The 21,030-nt window shown below is 38.3% G+C and overlaps 1 protein-coding gene across 2 annotated transcripts; it reads left to right on the top strand.

Moving 5' to 3' along the window:
* The first annotated feature begins 6,492 nt into the window (after positions 1-6,492).
* Positions 6,493-14,645, top strand: LOC149000455 (uncharacterized). Of its 2 annotated transcripts, XM_089140407.1 has the most exons (7): positions 6,493-6,574; positions 10,523-10,584; positions 10,670-10,899; positions 11,001-11,204; positions 11,499-11,591; positions 11,679-12,051; positions 14,282-14,645. In XM_089140407.1, exons 2-6 carry the CDS (start codon positions 10,536-10,538, stop codon positions 12,048-12,050), a joined length of 948 nt encoding a protein of 315 aa, XP_088996533.1. In that variant the 5' UTR covers positions 6,493-6,574; positions 10,523-10,535; the 3' UTR covers position 12,051; positions 14,282-14,645. The 2 variants fall into 2 exon arrangements, with proteins under 2 accessions (XP_088996533.1, XP_088996532.1); XM_089140406.1 differs by lacking the exon at positions 6,493-6,574 and having other exon boundaries at positions 8,734-10,584.
* Positions 14,646-21,030: the final 6,385 nt, after the last annotated feature.

Here is a 21,030-nt window from a genome sequence, read left to right as displayed (position 1 = left end):
GTGGATAACCAATAGGATTGATGAGTCCGTAGTCAGGGACTATGAGGACTCTAGTGTGAAGGATACCGGAAAGGATCGTCAGGGACGAGGAATGGACGTATCTGGATCTGACTTGATGTAACTAAGTAGAAGACTTGCATTTGGCTAGGCTTTACCCTGACATGCGCCGGTACTTAGACCAATGGTGATGTGAGAGAGTGGTGACCTATACCCCCAGCCATGGAATGTCTCGAGGGATGCCGGACCCATTACCAACTGATGATGAGTGAATGAGACCTTCCTAAAGAAGTACGGTGCTATGACTTAAAGCATGTCTGCCATTAGAGACCAGCATATGTAGAGTTAGATTCATACATTCATTGTTTGTCTCATACCATATTGCATTTATGTTTGTTTTGTAATCCTGCCATTTATGTTATTATGGATTTAACTGCCTTACTGAGTTTCTTTGAAACTCATTCCTTTATTGTACAATGTTTGTTAGACTATTCTACAGGTTCTGAGTATCATGACTGCTCGTATGAAGAGGAGAAGAGGCATATCTCCAGGAAGGTGATTGCGGTTACGACAATTACACTGAAGATCCCGCGAGTGGTTATGCTCCGTACGATGCTTAGTCCGACCATAGAGTGGAAGCGCCCTTGTGCCATTTATGAGATTTATACTTATAGGGATATTGTCTATAAGATTGAGAACAATTTAGTTACCTATTGTACCTGCTATTGGGATTAGATTCTATCATGTTTCTTCTCTTTTAGAACTACATTTCCGCCGGTTGTAGAGTGGGATTTCGCCTCACTTTACTTATTTGATTTAGACACTCTGATTATATTTAGTACTCTGATTTATATATGATTCATTCTTTCCTTATTTGGATCTATGGTTTATCTTTCGCACATCGATTATTATTGTTCATGATTATGTTATTGTTTATGTGGGAAGTTGATTACTCGATACCTGATCTTCGGGCTGTGGATCACACTCTCGGGTATGCCAGTTAGGGTACCGGCTGGGAGGATGTGACAATTATCATAAGAGCTTCTCTTGTAACTATTCTTGAGCATGAATTCATCAAATCTTTTATACCATTGCCTAGGTGATTGTTTTAAACCATACAATGACCTTAACAAAAAACAGACCTTAGTCTCACTCCCCTTCACAACAAAGCCCTCAGGCTGTACCATATAGATATGCTCATCTAATTTACCATTCAAGAATGCAGTTTTCACATCTAATTGTTCAAGTTCAAGATCAAAGAGAGCAGCTAGGGCAAGAAGAACTCTAATAGAAGTATGTTTCACAATAGGTGAAAACACTTCATTATAATCAATTCCCTCAACTTGAGAATACCCCTTAGCTATTAATCTTGCCTTATACCTTGGTTGTTCTACACTAGGAATACCAGCCTTAAATTTATAAACCCATTTACAACCAATTAGTTTCTTTCCTTTGGGTCTATCTACAAGAGTCCAAGTCTGATTTTTCATTAAAGATTCCATCTCATCTTTCATGGCAACAAGCCAAAGCTTGCTGTCCCCACATTCAAGAGATTCTTTATATGTTCTAGGCTCACATCCCTCAAGCTGGTCAGCTACATTAAGAGCATAAGAAATCAGATTTGGACTACCAGTAGATTCACACATATTAGCATATCTAGAAGGCCTCTTAATCTCTCTTTTAGACCTATCTCTAGCCAATAAATAACCATCTAAAAGATCCTCATCTTTAAGCTCTTTATTAATATTAAAAAAACCACTACCAGCTTCTAGATCATCATCCTCAACCTTAGGATCAGATTCATCAATCTCAATCTCAGACTTATCTTCTAACTCCACCTCAAGTATAGTCTTATCTAGATCATTGGAGTTAGGTCTACCACTAGATGAATCAACTTTCAGAAATTCAAGTTCATTGAATTTACATCTCTACTAATTACAATTTTCTTATCCTGTAAACACCAAAGCCTATATCCTTTAACACCTAAAGGTTACCCTAAGAAGATACACTTCCTACCCCTAGGGTCAAGTTTACCCTTGTTTTGATGAACAAAACAAACACAACCAAAGGGTTTCAACAGATTGTAATCAGTATGCACTTTACTCCACCTAAAATCAATTGTTTCAAAGTCAACAAAGGAACAAGGAGATTTGTTAATGACATAACAAGCTGTACTAGCAGCTTCAGCTCAAAATTTCTTACTTAGGCCAGATTCAATCAACATACATCTAACTCTATCCATGATTGTCCTATTCATCCTTTCAGCCACTCCATTCTGCTGCAGAGTATAGGTGCATGTTCTATGTCTAGTAATACCATATTCCTTACAAAAAATCAGAAACTTTTCATTTACAAATTCAAGACTATTATCAGTTCTAAGTTTCTTGATTTTCTTTTCAGTTTGATTTTCAGCCAAAACTTTCCACTCTAGAAATTTATCAAAGACAGCTGATTTATCCCTAAGAAAATACAGCCAAGTCTTTCTAGAGTAATCATCAATAATAGACAAGAAATATTGGGCACCAGAAAGAGACAAGGGTACATTTGGACTTCCCCACAAATCAGAATGTATATATTCAAGCACATGAGAGGTCTTATATGAAGAATGGGGGAATTTAGTCTTATGGAGCTTATCCATGGCACACACATCACAAAAAGTCAAGGGGCTAAATTTCTTAAGACTTCTCTGGCCACTTTTATACAAGTGTCCAAGCCCCTTACTACTTATATGACCCAATCTGCTATGCCAAAGCTCCACCTCACTAAGAACCCCACTAGAGACTGATGCAGCCCCTAAAACCACACTTCCATTCAAATAGTATAAACCATTCTTCAAATCAGCAGTTAGAATTACACTACTACCCCTCATAACCCTAAGAGAACCATCCCTAGAGGTGTAATGAAAACCCCTAGTATCAACCTAACTCAAGGACAGTAGGTTTCTCCTAAGTCCAGGTACATGTCTCACCTTTTCTAAATCTCTAACAGTCCCATCATTCAATTTAAGTCTAATTGATCCAATCCCCACAACATCACAAGCATGATCATTACCCATTAATACTTTACCACCTCTAATAGACTCAAAAGTGATAAACCACTCCCTTCTAGGAGTCATATGAAAGGTACAGTCTGAATCTAAGATCCAAGCATCATGAACACTACAAGGGAAAACCACTAGTGCATCACTAGTCACATCAGCTACATGTGTAGCTTCCATTCTCTCATTTCCATTCTCACTTTGTAACTTTTGAAGTCTCTCTCTACAATACTTTCTAATATGTCGTTCTTTCTTACAATAATAACAAACCCTCTTATTATTATTAAATTTTTCATTAAAATTCTGATTTGCACTTACATTAGTGTTCTTTGCAACAAACTTCTTCTTTTTCTTATTATTATTATTGAACTTCTTCTTAGTTTCATACATGCTTCTATTATCAGAATTAACATACAAGCCATTACTAACATGCTTTACCTTCCTTTCAATTTTCAATTCTATATCCCTAATTTTCAATGCTTCCATCACATCATCAAGGGTTATAGACTTTCTACCATATTTAATAGCATTTTTAACACTAATATGAGAATCAGGCAAAGATTTCAATAATAGGACAGCAAGGGTATTATCAGATAACTCTTCATCCAAATCAGCCAAATCACATGACAATTTATAAAAGTCTTCTACATTATCAGTTAAAGACTTAGAAGCATCCATCTTGAAACTAAATAATTATTCTTTCAATAATGTAACATTAGGAATAGAGGCAGCCATATAGAGTTGTTCAAGTTTAAGCCAAACCTGGGCTACAGTCTTACACTCTCTTACCCTTCTCATCACGGTGTTACTCAAGTGCAAATGATAGTGCTATAGCACATATCTTGCATATCTTCTTTTTCTTCATTAGTCATGGACAAGGAGATCTCTTTATCAGTCTTTAAAGCCTTATGGCATTTGTTTTGAACAAGAATGGCATGCATCCTATTCTTCCATACCATATAGTCTCCCTTACCATCAAATTTCTCCAACTTATACCGGGTTGGGGCCATGACAAAAGAATAAAAGAACATACAATCAGATTATATCTAACTAAGTAAACCAGTAACACACTTGATATTATATACTAAATAAATTTCAGAATTTAACTAAACAGTTTATGAAATATATAATAAGTCAATATCAGATTTGAGACAAGAGAAAAGATAACAAAATCTTTAAGACTAGATCAGAATATTACACTTCAATAATAATAAACAAAGTTGTTAACAGTAAGTGACAATACAAATCAGAAATCCAAAATTATATGCAAATAACAATCTGAGAATCAAGACTTGATTAATATCAGATTATAATCATGAAATAATAATCAATTTCATACAAGCAACCTGCATATCATAAAAGCCCCCAAAATTTACAAGCAACCCTAATGGCCGAACCACTGTACAGGTTAACAGAGCCAAAATAAATTGCAAAATCAAATCAATAATTAGGGATTTTATATACAATTTACTCCACACATTCAATTACATAAAAGCCCTAAACAAATATAGCAAAACCCTAGATTAGGGTTTCAGTCAGAGGTTAGGGTTACCAGGAATTGAAACCGAATGTGAGAATTGTATCAGCAGAAATTGGAAAGCATATAGTATGATAGAATTTAACAGAAAATTGCAAGAATAGAGTAATCTATGATAATCAAGAGTTAACAGATGCAGCCAAGAACAGAAACGAGTGCTCTGATGCCAAAACTGTTAAGAAATCTAACTCATACGCAGCGGATAAACACCAAGAAAGATAGAGAAGAAAGAAAAAAGAGACAATACACAGGGTTTTTACTTGGTTTGATCAGAGACCTACATCCAAGGATGAGATGAGCTCTCACCAAGCTCATGCAATCTTCAAATAACAGAGAAGGATTACAGCCCGAAGATCAGTGACAAACTCTATACATAGACTAGGGAGAAAACAACCAAGACTAAGGATTGACCACACCTGATCCAGTAGGCAACCAAAGCTTCAATTCCCTTCTTGCGTGAATCCAAGAACACCAAAGCACCAGTGCCTTTCCAAGCATCAATAGCAGGTGCTGTTACAGTCTACCATGAGAGCCAAGAACCATCACCAAGATCCACACCAGAGCCAACCGAAACCTTTCACTCGCAGATGAAGAAGAAGAAGAAGAGAATGAGAGCAAGAGAGAAATCGAGAGGAGAAAGAGTGATTTCTTCGAATGAATAGACATCCCTAAAACCCCAATTACATATTCATGAGATAAGACCAAGTGCAATTACCCTCTTACCCCTAAAACAAAACAATAAGACATAGCCTATCATAATACATGTAGAAAGACCAACATGCCCCTGTTTACATATTACAAGTGGATTCTACCATAAAAAAATAAAATAAAACAAAAGTGGATGAGCACTAGGGTTCAAGATATCACGAGAAAGGCAACTACAAAATGTCATTTATGTTGGATAAAGAAAATGCTCGCATCAAATCTCAGGTCTCAAATGAAAATACGTTTTTAATTTTTTTTTGAGTGGATGGGTGGTTGGGGTGTGAAAAGCTGAAATTCATATGGATAGCACCTGATTAGATTCTTGCAATGGCAGAAGCATATATAGCAAATGGCAGAGAAGAAATTATAGCACTCAACCAAAAACGAAAAAGGGAGAAGAAACATACAGAAGAGATGGGAAGCATTCCAGAGATATCCATAGGTTCCACAGGTCAAGGCATCCCATCCCTTGGCATGGGCACGGCAGTGTATCCTTTCGATGATGGTTCTGAAGTCATGAAGTCAGCCATTCTCCATGCAATCCAACTCGGTTACAGACACTTTGATTCTTCTTCTCTCTATCAATCAGAGCAGCCTCTTGGAGAAACCATCAAAGAAGCTCAAAGCCTTGGCCTCATCAAATCGAGAGATGAACTTTTCATCACTTCCAAATTATGGTGTACTAATGCTCACCATGACCGTGTCATTCCAGCTCTCAAAAGGACTCTCCAGTAAAAGCAAACCCATCTAGTTTTGCTTACTACATAGCTCTCAAAAGGACTGTTTCTTTGTAGGAATCTTCAATTGGAGTACCTTGATCTCTACCTCATCCATTATCCTGCAACTTTGAAACCAGAGGAATTTGAATTTCCCTTTAACAAGGAAGACCTTCTTCCTGTGGATCTCAAATCTGTTTGGGAATCAATGGAGCAATGTCAGAAGCTCGGCCTCACGAGATCCGTCGGAGTCAGTTAACTTCTCTTGCAAGAAGATCCAAGATTTACTTGCATTCGCTAAGATTCCTCCAGCCGTCAATCAAGTGAGTTTGTTTGGATCTCAATCTTCTCCAAATATAAGCTGTGGTGTAGCTAAGCCTTAGTACTATTTGTTTATTTCAGGTGGAAATGAACCCACTTTGGCAGCAGAAGAAGCTGATGGAGTTCTGCAAGGAAAAGGGAATACATATAACAGCATTCTCTCTCTTGGGTGCTAAAGGAACAGCTTGGGGCACCAACAGAGTTATGGAGTGTGCGACTCTACAAGAGATAGCAGAGGCAAGAAGAAAGACACTTGCTCAGGTGAAACTCTAAGTTCTTGTTAGATTGATTTTTGATGTTTCTAGGTGAGAGTTCATTCTTTGTTTGGAAATTGAGTGTTTGGTAATACCCATATTAGAAATATTCCCAATTGGGCTCATAACATGTAAATTTTAATATTCGAGCAAGGCACCGGGTAAGGGAGCAAGTTAAAGGGGTTTGCAAATAGGGGTGGGGTGGGTGTAGTCTTGAGAGACTTTCATTGTCGGGACCATTTTATCATCAAGTTTTTGTTCTCTTGACATGACATGCAAGTGCAAAGGCCATTCTTGAGACCATTTTTCTCACCACACTACAAGAAAACATGGCAATTGCCACGGAAAAATGCAACCGTGGCAAAAGGCCATGTAATTGTCACGGAATCAAGATAACCGTAGTATACACGGTATTATATGCCACGGTAGAAAATTCCCGTGGCAACAACTCCATATATGCCACAGTAGAAAATTCCCGTGGCAACAACTTCATATATGCCACTGTAGAATATTCCGTGATAATAGATTAACTGAATACTACGGTAATGTACCGTAGCAAATAGATTGACTAAATGCTACGGTAATTACCGTAGCAAATAGATTACCAACCCATTGGTCAAATTGATAATACTTGGACCATTCTTTTGGCATGAATACTTAGACATTTGCTGGCAAATAGATTAGCCCTGAGCTTAAATACTTAGATCATTTGCCACGGTACTAAATTACCGTGGCAAATAGATTACCAACCCTTACATACTTAGATCATTTGCCACGGTACTAAATTACCGTGGCAAATAGGATAATCAAATAGATTACCAACCCTTAGCTTAGATACTTAGATCATTTGCCACGGTAATTTAAACTAAATTACCGTGGCAAATAGGATAATTAAGCCGATAATAGACCACTTAAAATATTAGTATTTAGATTATATGCTACGGGACAGTTTCCCCGTAGCAAATAGTTTAATATTTAGAATATAAGCTACAGTATGTACTTACCGTAGCAAGAGTTTGTGCTTAGTAATGTTATGCTACGGGAATTTTTATCCATAGTAAATATTTTAGCATTTAATATAGAAGCTACGGTTGGTACTTACCGTGGTAATAGTTTTTACTACAGATCGATTATACAAATAGTACAATATATACCACGGTAACTAATTACCGTAGTATATGTATTCATTTTATTTCAAAAAATGATTTTACGCGCTTTCTATTTATTCTCGCGCGAAGCTAATATGACTTTACTTCTCTGTGATTAACCTTAAATCTGAATTAAGCTCTCCTAATAATTTTCTCAAATATCTTGAAACCCTCTCTTACGATACACTGAGCAGAAGTGAAGAATGAAGTGAAGAACAGATTGACCTTTCTCTGAGCAGAAGTGATGAATGACTGCGAATCCTTGGAAATATTGGGAGATTTGACCCGTCTGCTCACATAGCTGAGGCATTTACAACTTTTGATTTGCGGTTTTTGATGGACTAAGGAATTTCCTCCCGCATTAGAGTCTAGGGTTTTAGTGGTTCCAGCGGAGAAGCAGCGCACGAAGCTGAGAAGCATAGGTGATTGCAGCGATTGCAGGAAGTGATTGTTGTTTGACGCAAGCTTCGTCTTCCGTCGGTGATTGTAGCGAACCAACGGTTAGTCTTCGATTTCTCTTTCATATGCTCAACCAATTGCATTGCTTGAGATCTATATTTTCTTCGTTTCAACTGTTAGTCTTCGTCTTCCATCGGTGATTGCATTGCTTCGTTTTCCCTTAGATCTATATTATCTGTTTCCACTTACTATTTCATCAACTCAAGTTTCTCCAACAGTGGTTCCCGCGTCTTTTCTTAATTGAAAACGGAGTAATCGTGATTGGTGTTTAGTAATTGTCCATTTCTTTTCTTCTGTTCAACTATTGGAGATATTGGATACTGTAGTAACGGTGACGTCTGAATACCTTTGTTAAACTATTTACTTTTGCAGATTTGGCTCGATAAGTGTTTCCTTGTATTTAGCATCGTGATTACTACTGTATATTGGTTCAGTTTTGGTTTATTGACTCAATCAACACGAGCCAAAGTATAATGTTGTTTCGAGTTTCATGCTTGACATCCCCTGTTGTAGCTGAAATTGTTTTTGAGTCTGTATTACCTACCACTTAAGGAATAATAAGAGGACTTTCTCCACCGTGAAAGCAGAAAGGTTTATGATAACACTGTTATAGATGAGTATGGAAGATCATCTTGCCGCTTCGGTACTCTAATACTCTTACAGATAATAATACTTTTTTTCCTTCCGGGAAGCAGAGTAATATAAGCTGATCAGCTGTATGAGTTGATGTGAATCATTGATGGTGCCTTTCAAATGACCTATTAGGTTCTCATTAGCAGTTTTGGTATCTATTTTCCCTTGAGAGGTTCTCATTAGCAGTTTTGGTGATTTTTCTTAGTAATTTCCTGGTTTACTTTAATTATGACACTTGCTATTGGGCAAACCCTTAGGTATCCATATGTCTTAAGATTTTGGATAAATTATGGTTCGTCCGCAACTCAACAAACTTTCAAACAATGATTAAAAAGAGAAGCTTTTGCTGTCATGTTTCTACCCAACTTTGTTTTCACCAAGAAAATGAAAATAAAGAAAAATAAAACAATAATGTAAATCCTGATGGAGTCAAACCATCATATCCTGATTAATCAAGTGCTCTTCCATTTTGAGCTAAGGCCTCAGGATGAAGAATGAAAAAAGAAGAAGCTAGATTGACTTTATCCCCTTTAGGTTTGCATTCCCATAGCCTGAAGATTAGACTAGCTCTGTCTGCATTGCTTCTAATTCTTTATTAGTTGATTGGCTTCTTGTTTCATAGGCTCGTAGTAGCTGCTCTTTGTGGCAGCATTACCTGCTGGGGGTCAGAAGGTTGTTCTGCTTCTTCATAGTCTGGAGTTTAATTTTTGGATACTTTCTAATTTTCTTTTGTTTCTGTCTTAGTATTTTCTATTTCTATTTGTTTTTATTTTGGACAGAATCTTCTATCAATTTGCTCTGTCATTTTCATGTACTAGTTGCTTCCTTAAATAGAGGATAAATTACTTGTGATAATCTCTGATAAAATTTTTGTCCTTGATTTCTCAATATCTTGCAACTTTTTTCCTCGATTTGCAGTCCAAAACGATGGAGAAGCATATTGTAGGAAGTCAAAGGCATGTTTAAGCATGTAGCAGAACCATCAACATTGTGTGTTAACCACTTTATTACACTTGTGGATGTAGATCACCCAATTTCATTCACCATCACAATCCAACTCTCACCCTTCCCTCCCTGTGGGGTTTCTCTGCTGCTGTGTTTTTCTAATATTGCTTCAGTGCTCTTGAATCTGTAATTGGGAGGTCTTCTCCTGTGGTTTTTGGAAGATGTTTGTTTGTTTTTATTGCTTAAATGAGTAGCGTGAGAGGCTGGGACTGTATTAGTTTGATGATTTGAATCATAGGTTACATCCAGGAAAGATCAACAAAAGTACTGGATATCTAAAGATGAACTTTACAGATTAATTGCTGTCGATGACCTTGTGGAGGCATTCCAGTCAGTCCATGTTGGTCATAGACTAGGAGATGAACTTCCTACCCTGTTTGATAAGAGCAAGAGTCACCTTGCTGGCCCTGACTACTGATAATTATGGTATTAGCAAAAAGAAACTGTTGAAAGCCTGCACAGAAAGAGAGTTATTGTTAATGAACAGAAACTCGTTTATCTGCATTTTCAAGACAATATGGCAGTCTATCAAACTTGTATCTTCAAAAATTTCTCTTCTAGTGTTAGTAATTCTGGGGTCTTCACTGAAGCTTTTGAGCATATTGTGTCAATAAATAAAAGTCTTAAATAACAGTCATGATCAGAGTTCCATCAGCATCTGTGGATGTACTTCTTCCTTTTCTTGTTAAGTTATTTGCTACTTCATGCAGGTTGTTGCCAAACATGAGTGACAATGAGTTCTCTCCTCCATCTTCGAGTTCAGGGTCTACAGGTAAGAGATTAAACATCTTTAGCAAATTTATGTTTGTTTAACTAATAGTTAATATGTGTATCTCACTAGAATTGAATATTTTTAGGTGGCAAGAAATCTGGAAGAGGGCCGGCTCGAGGGAAGGCGATTGAAGAACTCGTAGGCAAAATTGATGTACAAATTGATGATAATGGTCAACCTTGCAACGAAACAACTGCAAAGTTAATGACTTGGGTTGGAGTTAAAGCAAGGGATGCACACCTACTTCCTTTATCCTATTCTGATTGGAGGAAAATCCCACAACCTCTGAAAGATGACGCGGTGGATAAGATATATGTAAGATATATTTCCCATATCATATTTCTTACCAATATTTAGATGTTTGTATTCATATATTGCCTAGAGCTAGACTAACTTTTACCATATTATATTTGTAGGAAAAATTCAATCTCCCTGATGGTTTAAGGAGTTGGGTGGAAATTAAGCTCAATGAAAGATGGAAGGATTTTAAGCATGAGCTTAAGGTAAATGTGTTCAACAAGTACGGAACACATGAGGAGAGGTTAGCCCATTTAGATAAGCGTGTTCCATTAGAACAATGGAATATACTCCTCGAGACATGGGGCCAAAAGGCTAGTCAGGTATGATGCCTAGAATTTAGCTCATCTTGTGACAAAATAGTAAATTATGTTAGCAATAATATTTCTAATCTAATTCTGTGTATTTGAAAATATTTTAGGTTGTGTCAGCCCGCAATATTGACAATAGGAAAAATTTAAAATCATTGCACAACACAGGAAAGACTTCTTTTGCTGTAATTCGAGAGAAAAATGTATATGATGTAATTTGAAAGTATAAATGTTGTTTATGGAAGTTCAGATGTTGTTTATGGAAGTTCACATGTTATAATATTTTATTGTTTCTTAATTATTTAGCGTCAGGAGCACCCAGAGAAAGAACCTCCCACTCGTATGGAAATGTTCAAGATTACACGTGACCCTACAGACGAGGTTGCTAACTTGATCATTGTAAGTTATTAAATCATAAATGAGGTACTATCATTTTATAGCTTCAATTAATATATCTTGTAACTGATTTTTGTGTTTCAAATGTAGGCCAATATGGAAAAACAACTCAATGAACTTCCTGAAGAAATGCGAGGGGACCCTGCCGTGCAAGATGAAGTTTTTAGAGATTGTGTAGGTGAAGATGTCCATGGTCGAGTACGGATGTGTGGAGTTGGAATAACTCCAACACAAGTACATGGGACAGCAAGAGAGCTCAACAAGTCATATGTTAAAGAGAATACACAATTGCGGGCTAAGATACACACATTAGAGGCAACAACATCGGCACAGGCTGAAGAGATAGCTAGTCAGGCTAAAGAGCTAGCTAGTCAGGCTAAAGAGATATCTTCGCTCCAGGGTGGCTACTCTTCGCTCAGGGCTGACATAGAGTTCCTAATGCAAGACCGACGACGTACTTGAGGTGAGTATGGTTCTTACTTTCAATATCCTTGCTTGATCCCTATTCTTGGTTTTGATTTTTCTCTAGTTGAAACATTATCTTTAGGTTCAAGTTCCATAGATAGAATGTCCTTCCGCTTCATCTTTGGGTGCCTTTGTCAATCATGCATTATCATTCTGCTTGCAATTATATCTTGATTAGTTAAATCAGTAGTTTTAGATGCCAATTCTGTCATAACTATCTATAGAATCACTGGCAGCATGACTGTCACTGGGTCTAGTTGCCTCAAGGAGTTGGATGATGCGTGGACCAAGGCACCACCTTGTCCACTCAAACACATGATTTATATCTTTGATGCCTAGCACATATCTTATGTGCAGGGAAAACAGATAGTAGGATCCATTTCATCAGTAACTTACCCATTTGCAAGAACAGAATATATCTTGATGTGATGATTGTCCTACTGAAATCAGAATTGGTGACTATATCAAATGCTTTTGTAATTTTTAAATTTTAGTTTTTGGTCTGCAGGTTATCAATTACAAAGAAAAATGGTGAAGATCTGTTCATAATGGGTTCATACACCTCTGTTCCTCTCTCTTTCTCTCACTACTCCCTGGGGCCTCTAGGATTAATATGCTAAATATTTTCCTTTATCAAGTCAGTACAGCATTCAAATGTGATATGGTGTGCCCCTTCAAATGACTGAATTATTGGTTTGTGTTTGATGTTCTGGAATGTGGGGTATGGTCTGAATTGAAATAGGTTTAGGTTTCAGTAGTAAGAAAATAATTTGCAAAAAGTTCAGAGGAAGAAGATGAAGTGCAGGAATTTTTCTGAACTAGGGAAACTAGGTTTAATTGGGAGAATAATAGTAGAACTAAGGGTGGTGTGATCCTAGGGAGAGAAAAGGAAAGTTAAAGGTGCTGGGGGAAAAGGAGACTAGAGGGTATGGGGTTTTGAAGCTGCTGAAGGGGAGGAGAGGGGGTAGGGGAGCTGTAGGGTTCAGGGAGAGGTGGGGGAGGGGAGGGTGATAAGGGTGCTGTTGGGGGTGGGGAAGGGCTTGAAAGGGTCTGCAGTGGAGGGAGGGGGGGGGGGGTTCCTAGACCTTGCGCAAAACAGGGGAAAGGAGGGGGAGGGTTGTGAGAGTGATAGGAGACAAGGAATGTGGGTGGGGGAATTCTGTGCTTATGTGGCTGCTGCTGGAGTGACTAAAGGCTTCTTGTTGAATGCTTGAAGATTGCTGGAATGAAGAAGAAGAAGCTCCATAGAATCAGCAAGGTTCAGGGGTGGCATTTCTTTAAGGGATTTGAAAGGCTTGTGAAAGCCAAGGAGATTAATACCTTGATTTATTTATGATAAGATCATGGCAATATTGTGTTGATGTTAATATACATCCATGCATGACTAGATTTTCTTTGATTGGAACAAGTTAAACCTATTGAGCAAATGGTATTCTGGATATGAGTCTTAGGTCTTAGACCTTTTGAAAGATATTAAGTTTGAATTCTCTTTCATTTGCTACTGTGAAATTGCCACATTGAGCTATTGATTCAGCTCTGTTCAACTTCTTTGTTGTTCCCTCATAATATGAATGAAATGTGAATGCAAATTAGTAATTTCTTCTTTCTATCCTGTACAGTCAAGGAGCTATAGTAAACCTGCTTGATTTTTCACAAACCATATTGAGTCAAACTGTCAAATGATGTTACTGAATGAAGTAACCAGCAAGTTCAAGAACTTCCATGACCATATTTTCTGGCTTGACTTGGTTTAGACAATTGTGAACAAATTGCAAACCTGCTACCAATTAATTTTCTTCTTTAGGTCCCACTCAAGTGGAAACAAACAGTTAGACAACAAAACAGGAGGCTTCGTCCAGCTCCATCTTAAATTTCTAAATGAAATTCTTTTTAAAATTTTTTTTTAGAGTTTAGCAGTAATTTCCTAGGAGTTCACGGTTAACTGCTTTTGATCCAAAGAGATGGTTCTTATTTGCTGACACAGTTTCACTTTATTATGTGCGTTTGATATTCATTCTAAAACTTCTTTTTTTCACTTGAGATTAAAGCTAGGGAAATCAATAGGACTATTTGTTTTCTTTATGCCTACATCTCTATTTGTAATCACTGCAGCCCAAGTATTTCTTTAGCCCTTCCCATGAGAGACAATACAGTTGCAGATATGTGTTTTGAAGTAAGTCCTTCTTCCATCTGATCTTTTGCTGAACCATGATCAATGTATCTGTCAGGTAGCACCAATGATCTCAACTGCAAACATTCAAACAAGCTCCATAGAATCAGAACAAGGCCTGGTATCTAATCCTATTGGTTGTGATGATAGTCATCTGGCATCAATATTGGCTATGGACATCCACAAGGGTCAGCAGGAGGTTGAGATGGAACTGTTTCTCAAAGGGGAGCATGCTGCAGCTGATAGGAATTTGTTCTTGATCATTTTGTGAAATTGATCTCTGGGTATCCTGTAAAGAGAAGAGAATCTTCTCTCTTCTTTCAAAGTCATGTAGTCTTCAGTTACATGAAATGTATAGGCGTTTCTTTGAAGAAATGTTGATTACAATATCTCTTTTTCATTCTCTTTTCTGAAAATATATCCCCAGCCAATCAATTGAAGTTCTCATTTCTCTTCTATTTTTCTCCTTTCTCGTGCTGGATTTATAAATATAAACCCACCAAAAAAGGAAAAAATAAAAAAAATCATAATAATAAGTATTTGCCACGGTACAAAATTACCGTAGCGAAAAATAGTAATTACCGTGGCATAAATGCAAGTATTTGCCACGGTAAGGTATTACCGTAGCTAAAGGGAGCAGAACCGACCCCCGGATATTACCGTCGTATCTCTTTACGACGGCTCCCTAACCGACGGAAATCCAACGGAATTTTTACCGTCGGGTTATTTTTTGCTACGGTTATTGGGCTTTTGCCACGGTAATTTTCCGTGGCAAAAGCCCTTATTTCTTGTAGTGCCAGCTTGTCCTTAAAAAAACAAAAGAACAAACCATGTAAGAAACACTAATCACCAGTTCTTATCAGGTGAGGATCGATAGTGCAATCATCTACCTTCAAATAGAGGATCTGGACTCATAATCTTGATCATCATAGCACCCAATAAGCAGCAATTAGGGTAAGAAAAGAAGAAGAGAGAGGTGTAGGTCTATTTGACATGTAATACCGTATTTGTATAGAATTCTTTAGTATTTTTCATTGATTCAACATGGATATAATGCTCTCTCTCTCCATGGATTTCTTGGGTTGACCTATCATTTTATCTCTGCCAACGTCACTTATAATAATCAGAAATTTAAAGAGAAAGTAAAGGTAGAAATACAGTTTTGAATGAATCTTTTCATTGAAAAAACATACCAATTAGCTTCCTAATGCATGATGCAGGTTTGCCTCAGATGGGTGCCTTGACAAAAGCTTCAACAAGGAAAGATTGAAGGAGAACCTTGACATCTTTAATTGGGGGGAAACCAAAAGGGATTTGTAAAAGAAAAAGGGGGTTTCAAAAATATGTTTTTTTTTTTTTTTTTTGCCGATCGCCTTGAACCGTAATTTCTCGCACCGAACTCCTCAGATCTGATTCGATCTGGTTTGCTCTTCAATCAATCAACTTCTCACTCCTGAAAGAAACAGAATCACAGTAAGAAACGGAGCCGATCGTCTTGATCGGCGTCTCGTCTCCGACGGTCTAGTCAGTATGGTGTCGATGGTGATTACAGAGCTCTCTGGAGCTTCTCAAATGCTAGTAATGGAGTTCAATCAGAGTGAGCTTAGAGTTTTGGTTGATTCTAGAGACTTACCTTCCTACGGATCTTCTCGGCTTTTATCTTGGCTTTCCCGCTTATAATTCTCTTTCAATTATGACCATCAGATCATCGCTCCTTTTTGGACGTCTCTGATCATCTTGCCTTTATCTCTCAATCAAACCTGGTTGAAGTTGGTTTGACCAGTATAAATCGGTAATGGATATATTAGTTACAACATAAGCCCCCAAGCCTGCTGATCAGGTCGAACTTGTATGAGACTCTGGTCAGGAGGTTTTATCCTTTTCATCAAAATCACACAGTATTCCTTGTCCAGCTATTACGCGTTTTCCCCAGGTAATCCTCGGTTTCTTCAAAACCTTGATGACGAGTTATCGTATCATATCATCATTATCTTGAAAATCTGCTTATAATCATATCTCTCATGAAATCATGTCCTTTGTATTGGTTGAAATTATATTACTTTGTACTCGCCCCCAAATTATCTTAAAACCGGCTGAAATCACTTGTCTTGTCGGGATCTTTTTCTGAATTTTCAAATATAACTTTTTAACTTCCTTAACGTTACCACCGCTTGATCACTGACTTCGTCTTTTTCCCATGCATTGCCATCATATTGTTCCCTTGCCCTTTCACACATCATCTTCATTCTTTTCAATTGCTGTTTTTCATGCATTAGCTGATTAATTCCACGCGTCGGTTCACGAAAGGTAATGACCATTGATTTTGGACCATCGTGTATTTCCCCCTCCTTTCAAGAAATCCTCTCTCATTCTTTATATATATCTATCAACTGTCGCCTTTTCCTTTCCGTACTCTATTCTCCTTCGCGAACACCAACATACCTATCTGCTAACTCCTTTATTACTCCTTTTCAGATTTTACCTTTTCAATTTTCTTCTTCTTCTTCCTTTCTTATCTCCGCCATGGATCCTGCTTCCAATCCTTCAGTACCCAGTATCTCTTCCCAACCTGATATACCTCCAAACAGAGAGCAAATGAAAAATGTGTCCGGTGCTTCTTCCTCTTCTCAACATAATCCTTCGATTGGAAACCGGTCCCGTATGCTCATGATGAAGCCATCCTTCCTTATACTCCTGTCAACATGTCCGGAGAAAAAATGGACCCAAAGCATGCCGGTCTGAATGGTATCCCACTAAAATAAAGAAATCCCACCTGGATTCTTATTTGGAAAGTTACCATTTTCCTTCTGATGCTAGAGTATGGGTTCCTGACTCCTCCGACCGTCCTTACTTAGTTGATCCTGGTGTTATCACCATCTACCTTGATCACCTTGATTCAAGTTTTAGAATCCCCCTGATTCCCGTAGTTCAATCTTTATTGGACTATTATCATGTCTGTCCTTCTCAGCTTACTCCAAATAGTTGGAGGCTGGTTTACTGTTTTTTTGCGTTTATTCTCCAGATGAATCGTGTCCCGTCTGTTGATCTCTTCAGAAATTATTACACCTTGAAAGTATCCCGCGAACGCGGATACCTTCACTTTGCCAAAAGAACCTGCATTTTGGGTGAACTGGGAAGAGAATCCAAAATTTTCATTGATTCTTCCATTCCCCATGACAATAAGCAATGGCGGGAAAAATACTTCTTCTGCGCTATTCCAAATCCAAACTTCCGGTCTCGATGGTGTCTTCATTCCTTGGAATCCTTATCTCCTCTAAAAGTACGTCCTGTGCTTACTGAATATGACCGAATAACCTGGAGTATGATTCCGACTGGAACTCCCATAGATGCGGCCAAGTTGAAGACAGGATGCGAGTCTCATTAGTCACGGCCTTTTTCCAGGTAAAGATAATAACTGTTGTATACCTTTCTATCTTTTTGTAATCCTTACTCATTATCATATATTTTTGCCATCAGAAGTAATTGCTCGTCCCATCCTTAATGTTGCTGACCTACGGAGAAGTGTTTCAGAGGAAAAGAAGTCTGATTCTAGGGTTATTAAACCCTCCAAGAAAAGAAAACACATTGCCCGTCATCCTTCGAAAAGAAAAACTGCTAAGAGAGATTCCCATGATCAAGAGAAAACTACCCCGGCTCCAGAAAGTGCCATCAGAGAAGATGCTGATGTGCAAATTGTGAAAACAGTTGCAAGTGAAATCCCTGGTCCCAAGATGAGGACCTCCAGAACCTCCAATACACTGAGATGTAGACTTAGGTCTACAGGTCCAGTCTCTGACCAGGGCCCGTCTGGCTCAAAGAAGAAGAAGAAAAGAAGAAAAGAAATTCATATTGCCCCCAAAGAAGTTCCCACTTTGTTGAAGATAATCCACGTGAAGAAATTCCTCATGATACTTCCGTCTTCCCAGAAAAAATGGTTGAGGACGAAGGTCAAGGTAAGGATTTATTTGACTATTCTTCTGACCACCTGAAGAAAATTGCTGAAGACATACTAACACATGCTGCAGGTGGTATTATTGAAGAAATAGCCGATCAATTATGTGATGAAAATGTTGATGTTCCTGTCTCTCCCTTGGATGTTGTTGCCGAGGATCGTGTGAATGAAATTTCCGTTTCCGTTTTACCTTTATCCATCCCTGTGTTGGATGTTGCTGTCCCAGATACTGATGTTCTTGCTCCTCCAGATATTGATGTTCCCCCTCCTGAGAAAAGTGATCAAGATGTTCCTCCCTTGGAGGACAATAACCAAAATGTTTCCCATGGAATTCATGAAGTAGTTCTCCCAGAGAATAATCTTGTCCCTCCTGAAGCTCTCATGGTAATTGACCCTCATGTCGGTCATGAAGACCAAGAAAATATCATCATGCGAGACTGGTTCAAATGATCTTTGCGGTGAATGTTAATCCCGAGAATATTCTTGAGATAGCTGATCTCCAACCAGCCCTTGATCGGGTTGATGATACCATGAGCAATGCTGATTCGGGAATCCTTTCCACCCCGAGTGGTTTTTAAAAGAAAATCACCACGACCCGGCCCGTAATTGGGAGGCTGCTAGAGAATGGGGTACAAAAGGCGAGAATCCCTCGTGACAAGAAGAATCTTGCACGGATGTCGATTCGATCTTTATTCTCATGGGTGGGGGTAAGAATTAGACCCTTTTTTTATTTATTTATTTAGAACTGATTTACTTTTGATCGATTATTTATATTGTCTTTAATATATACTATATATTGATAGATATATATAATATATATATATATATATATATATTATTGATTGATCGAGATGTTTTGGGGCTGCCTTCAATGCATTTTCCGAAGTGTTGGAGAGAGAAAAAACTTTGTCTCGGGAAAATGATGAACCGATCAAGAAGAACTTCGAATTGGTTAATGAGGTACGGGATCTTCGAAGAAAATTGGGATCTTCGGGAGAGAAAATTAACACAGCTGAGTTCGAGAGAAATAGATTTGATGAATGATCTTGATAGTTTGCATAATGATTATGAAATTTGCTCGACCATTGTCTTGAATTGCGGGAAGAAGTTTCTATGTTGAGAGAAGCCGTTTTGAATCATAGGAATGAGCTTTTTCAACTTAAAATGTTAAAGGATGATGCCCTTGACGAGGCCAAAATTGCCACGAGTGAAAGAGAAGATTTTAAAGGAAAGGCGACCGAGCTTTGGTGCGGTCACAAAGTATTGAGAAGGAAAAGAATGAACTCCGGGGAGAAGTTTGATGAGATTGAGAAGCTAAATTTTGCTTTAGAGTTGGCACAAGAATATCATGTGAAAGCTTTCAGTTCAATTCTGCTGGAGAAGTCTGCTTTGGAGGATAAGAGTAATGGTTTGGAGTTAAGGCTCGATGAGATAACAACAGAAAAGGATAATCTCAATGCTTCCTTTAATTTGGTTTCTAAGGAGAAAGAAAACCTTCATGCACTCCTGGATGAAACTTTAAAATTCAAAACTTTGCTGCATGAAGACTTAGAGGCGAGAGAGGAAACAATTTGAAATTGAAAAGAGAAGAATACAAAGTGAAAACCGAGATAGTTTTAAATTCGGTTACCTCCTCTATGAAGGAAGTTGGAGATAATCCAACTTTCCTAGGGTTTTGCAAAAATATGGTAAAGGACTGCTCTGACCAAATTTTTTCAGAGATCCTTAAGACTCATCCTGGTTTAGATTTCAAGTTGTTATCTCCAGAGTTTCTCCCTTCTAGAACCTTTTTTGATCTTAGGAATTTGAAGCATCCCAGTTCTGATTGTTCATCAGAAGATGATTCTGATAATGATATGAGTGACTCCTCCAGCTCGGCCCGGATCATTACGCCGGTGGTTGAGATGATAATGATGATGATAACTTACCCGCTCAAGGAGATGAAGATATTGCTGCTAATGATGTTGTTGATGTTGATCCGTGCGGTAATGCTACGAGATGTTGATCCATCTACAAAATCACACATATGAAGAAAACACTCTTTTTGCTTTATGAACTTACCTTTTTCTTTCTTGCCTACCTCTTTTGCATATGAGGTTTTTTTTTTTTTTTTTTAACTTGTTCAACTTTTATGTGAATGAAATTTTCTTCCCTCCTTCTATTGTGATTATTTTTATATTATATATCTTGCTGAAATACCTCGATGAAAAAGTATTTAAAAGGATTTTTAATACGATCGAGATACCTTGAGATGTTGATTTAATACCCGATCGACTTTTGAACTTCAATTAATAGACTTGAGTGTAACTTTGATCCTTGAGTTATTTTCTTGATTAATTCCGTCGTACTCGATCCGAATGCTGCCTTAGAAAGATGGCTCTTGGAGCTGACTTCGGAAAGTCGGGATCATCCTTGCAAAAGGAATGATCCGTGATCGGCTTCGGAAAGCACGACCGGGCCTCGGAAGGCTGGCTGCTTGAGCGACTCGGAATCGGGAAGTCGGGATCATTCCTCGGAAGGAACAATCCGGGATCACCCTCGCGAAAGGAATGATCCGTGATTAGCTTAGCGTGACCTGGCTACCGAGCACGACTTACGTAAAGTCGGGATCACCCTCGGTGCGGAATGATCCGTGATCGGCCTCGGAAAGCATGACCGGGCCTCGGGAGGCGGCTACCTGAGGCCTAACTCACGAGAGTCGGGATCACCCTCGGTGCGGAATGATCCGTGATCGGCCGGAAAGCATGACCAGGCCTCGGAAGGCTGGCTACTTGAGCCTAACTCACGAAGAGTCGGGATCACCCTCGGTGCGGAATGATCCGGATCAGCTAGCATAATCACGCCTCGGAAGGCTG

This window comes from Hakea prostrata, chromosome 11, assembly GCF_041222555.1.
Source record: "Hakea prostrata isolate BN-2017 chromosome 11, UWA_Hpros_2, whole genome shotgun sequence".
Classification (NCBI taxonomy): domain Eukaryota; kingdom Viridiplantae; phylum Streptophyta; class Magnoliopsida; order Proteales; family Proteaceae; genus Hakea; species Hakea prostrata.
The sequence above is the reverse complement of the archived record's forward strand: the minus strand, read 5'-3'. Positions and strand labels throughout refer to the sequence as shown.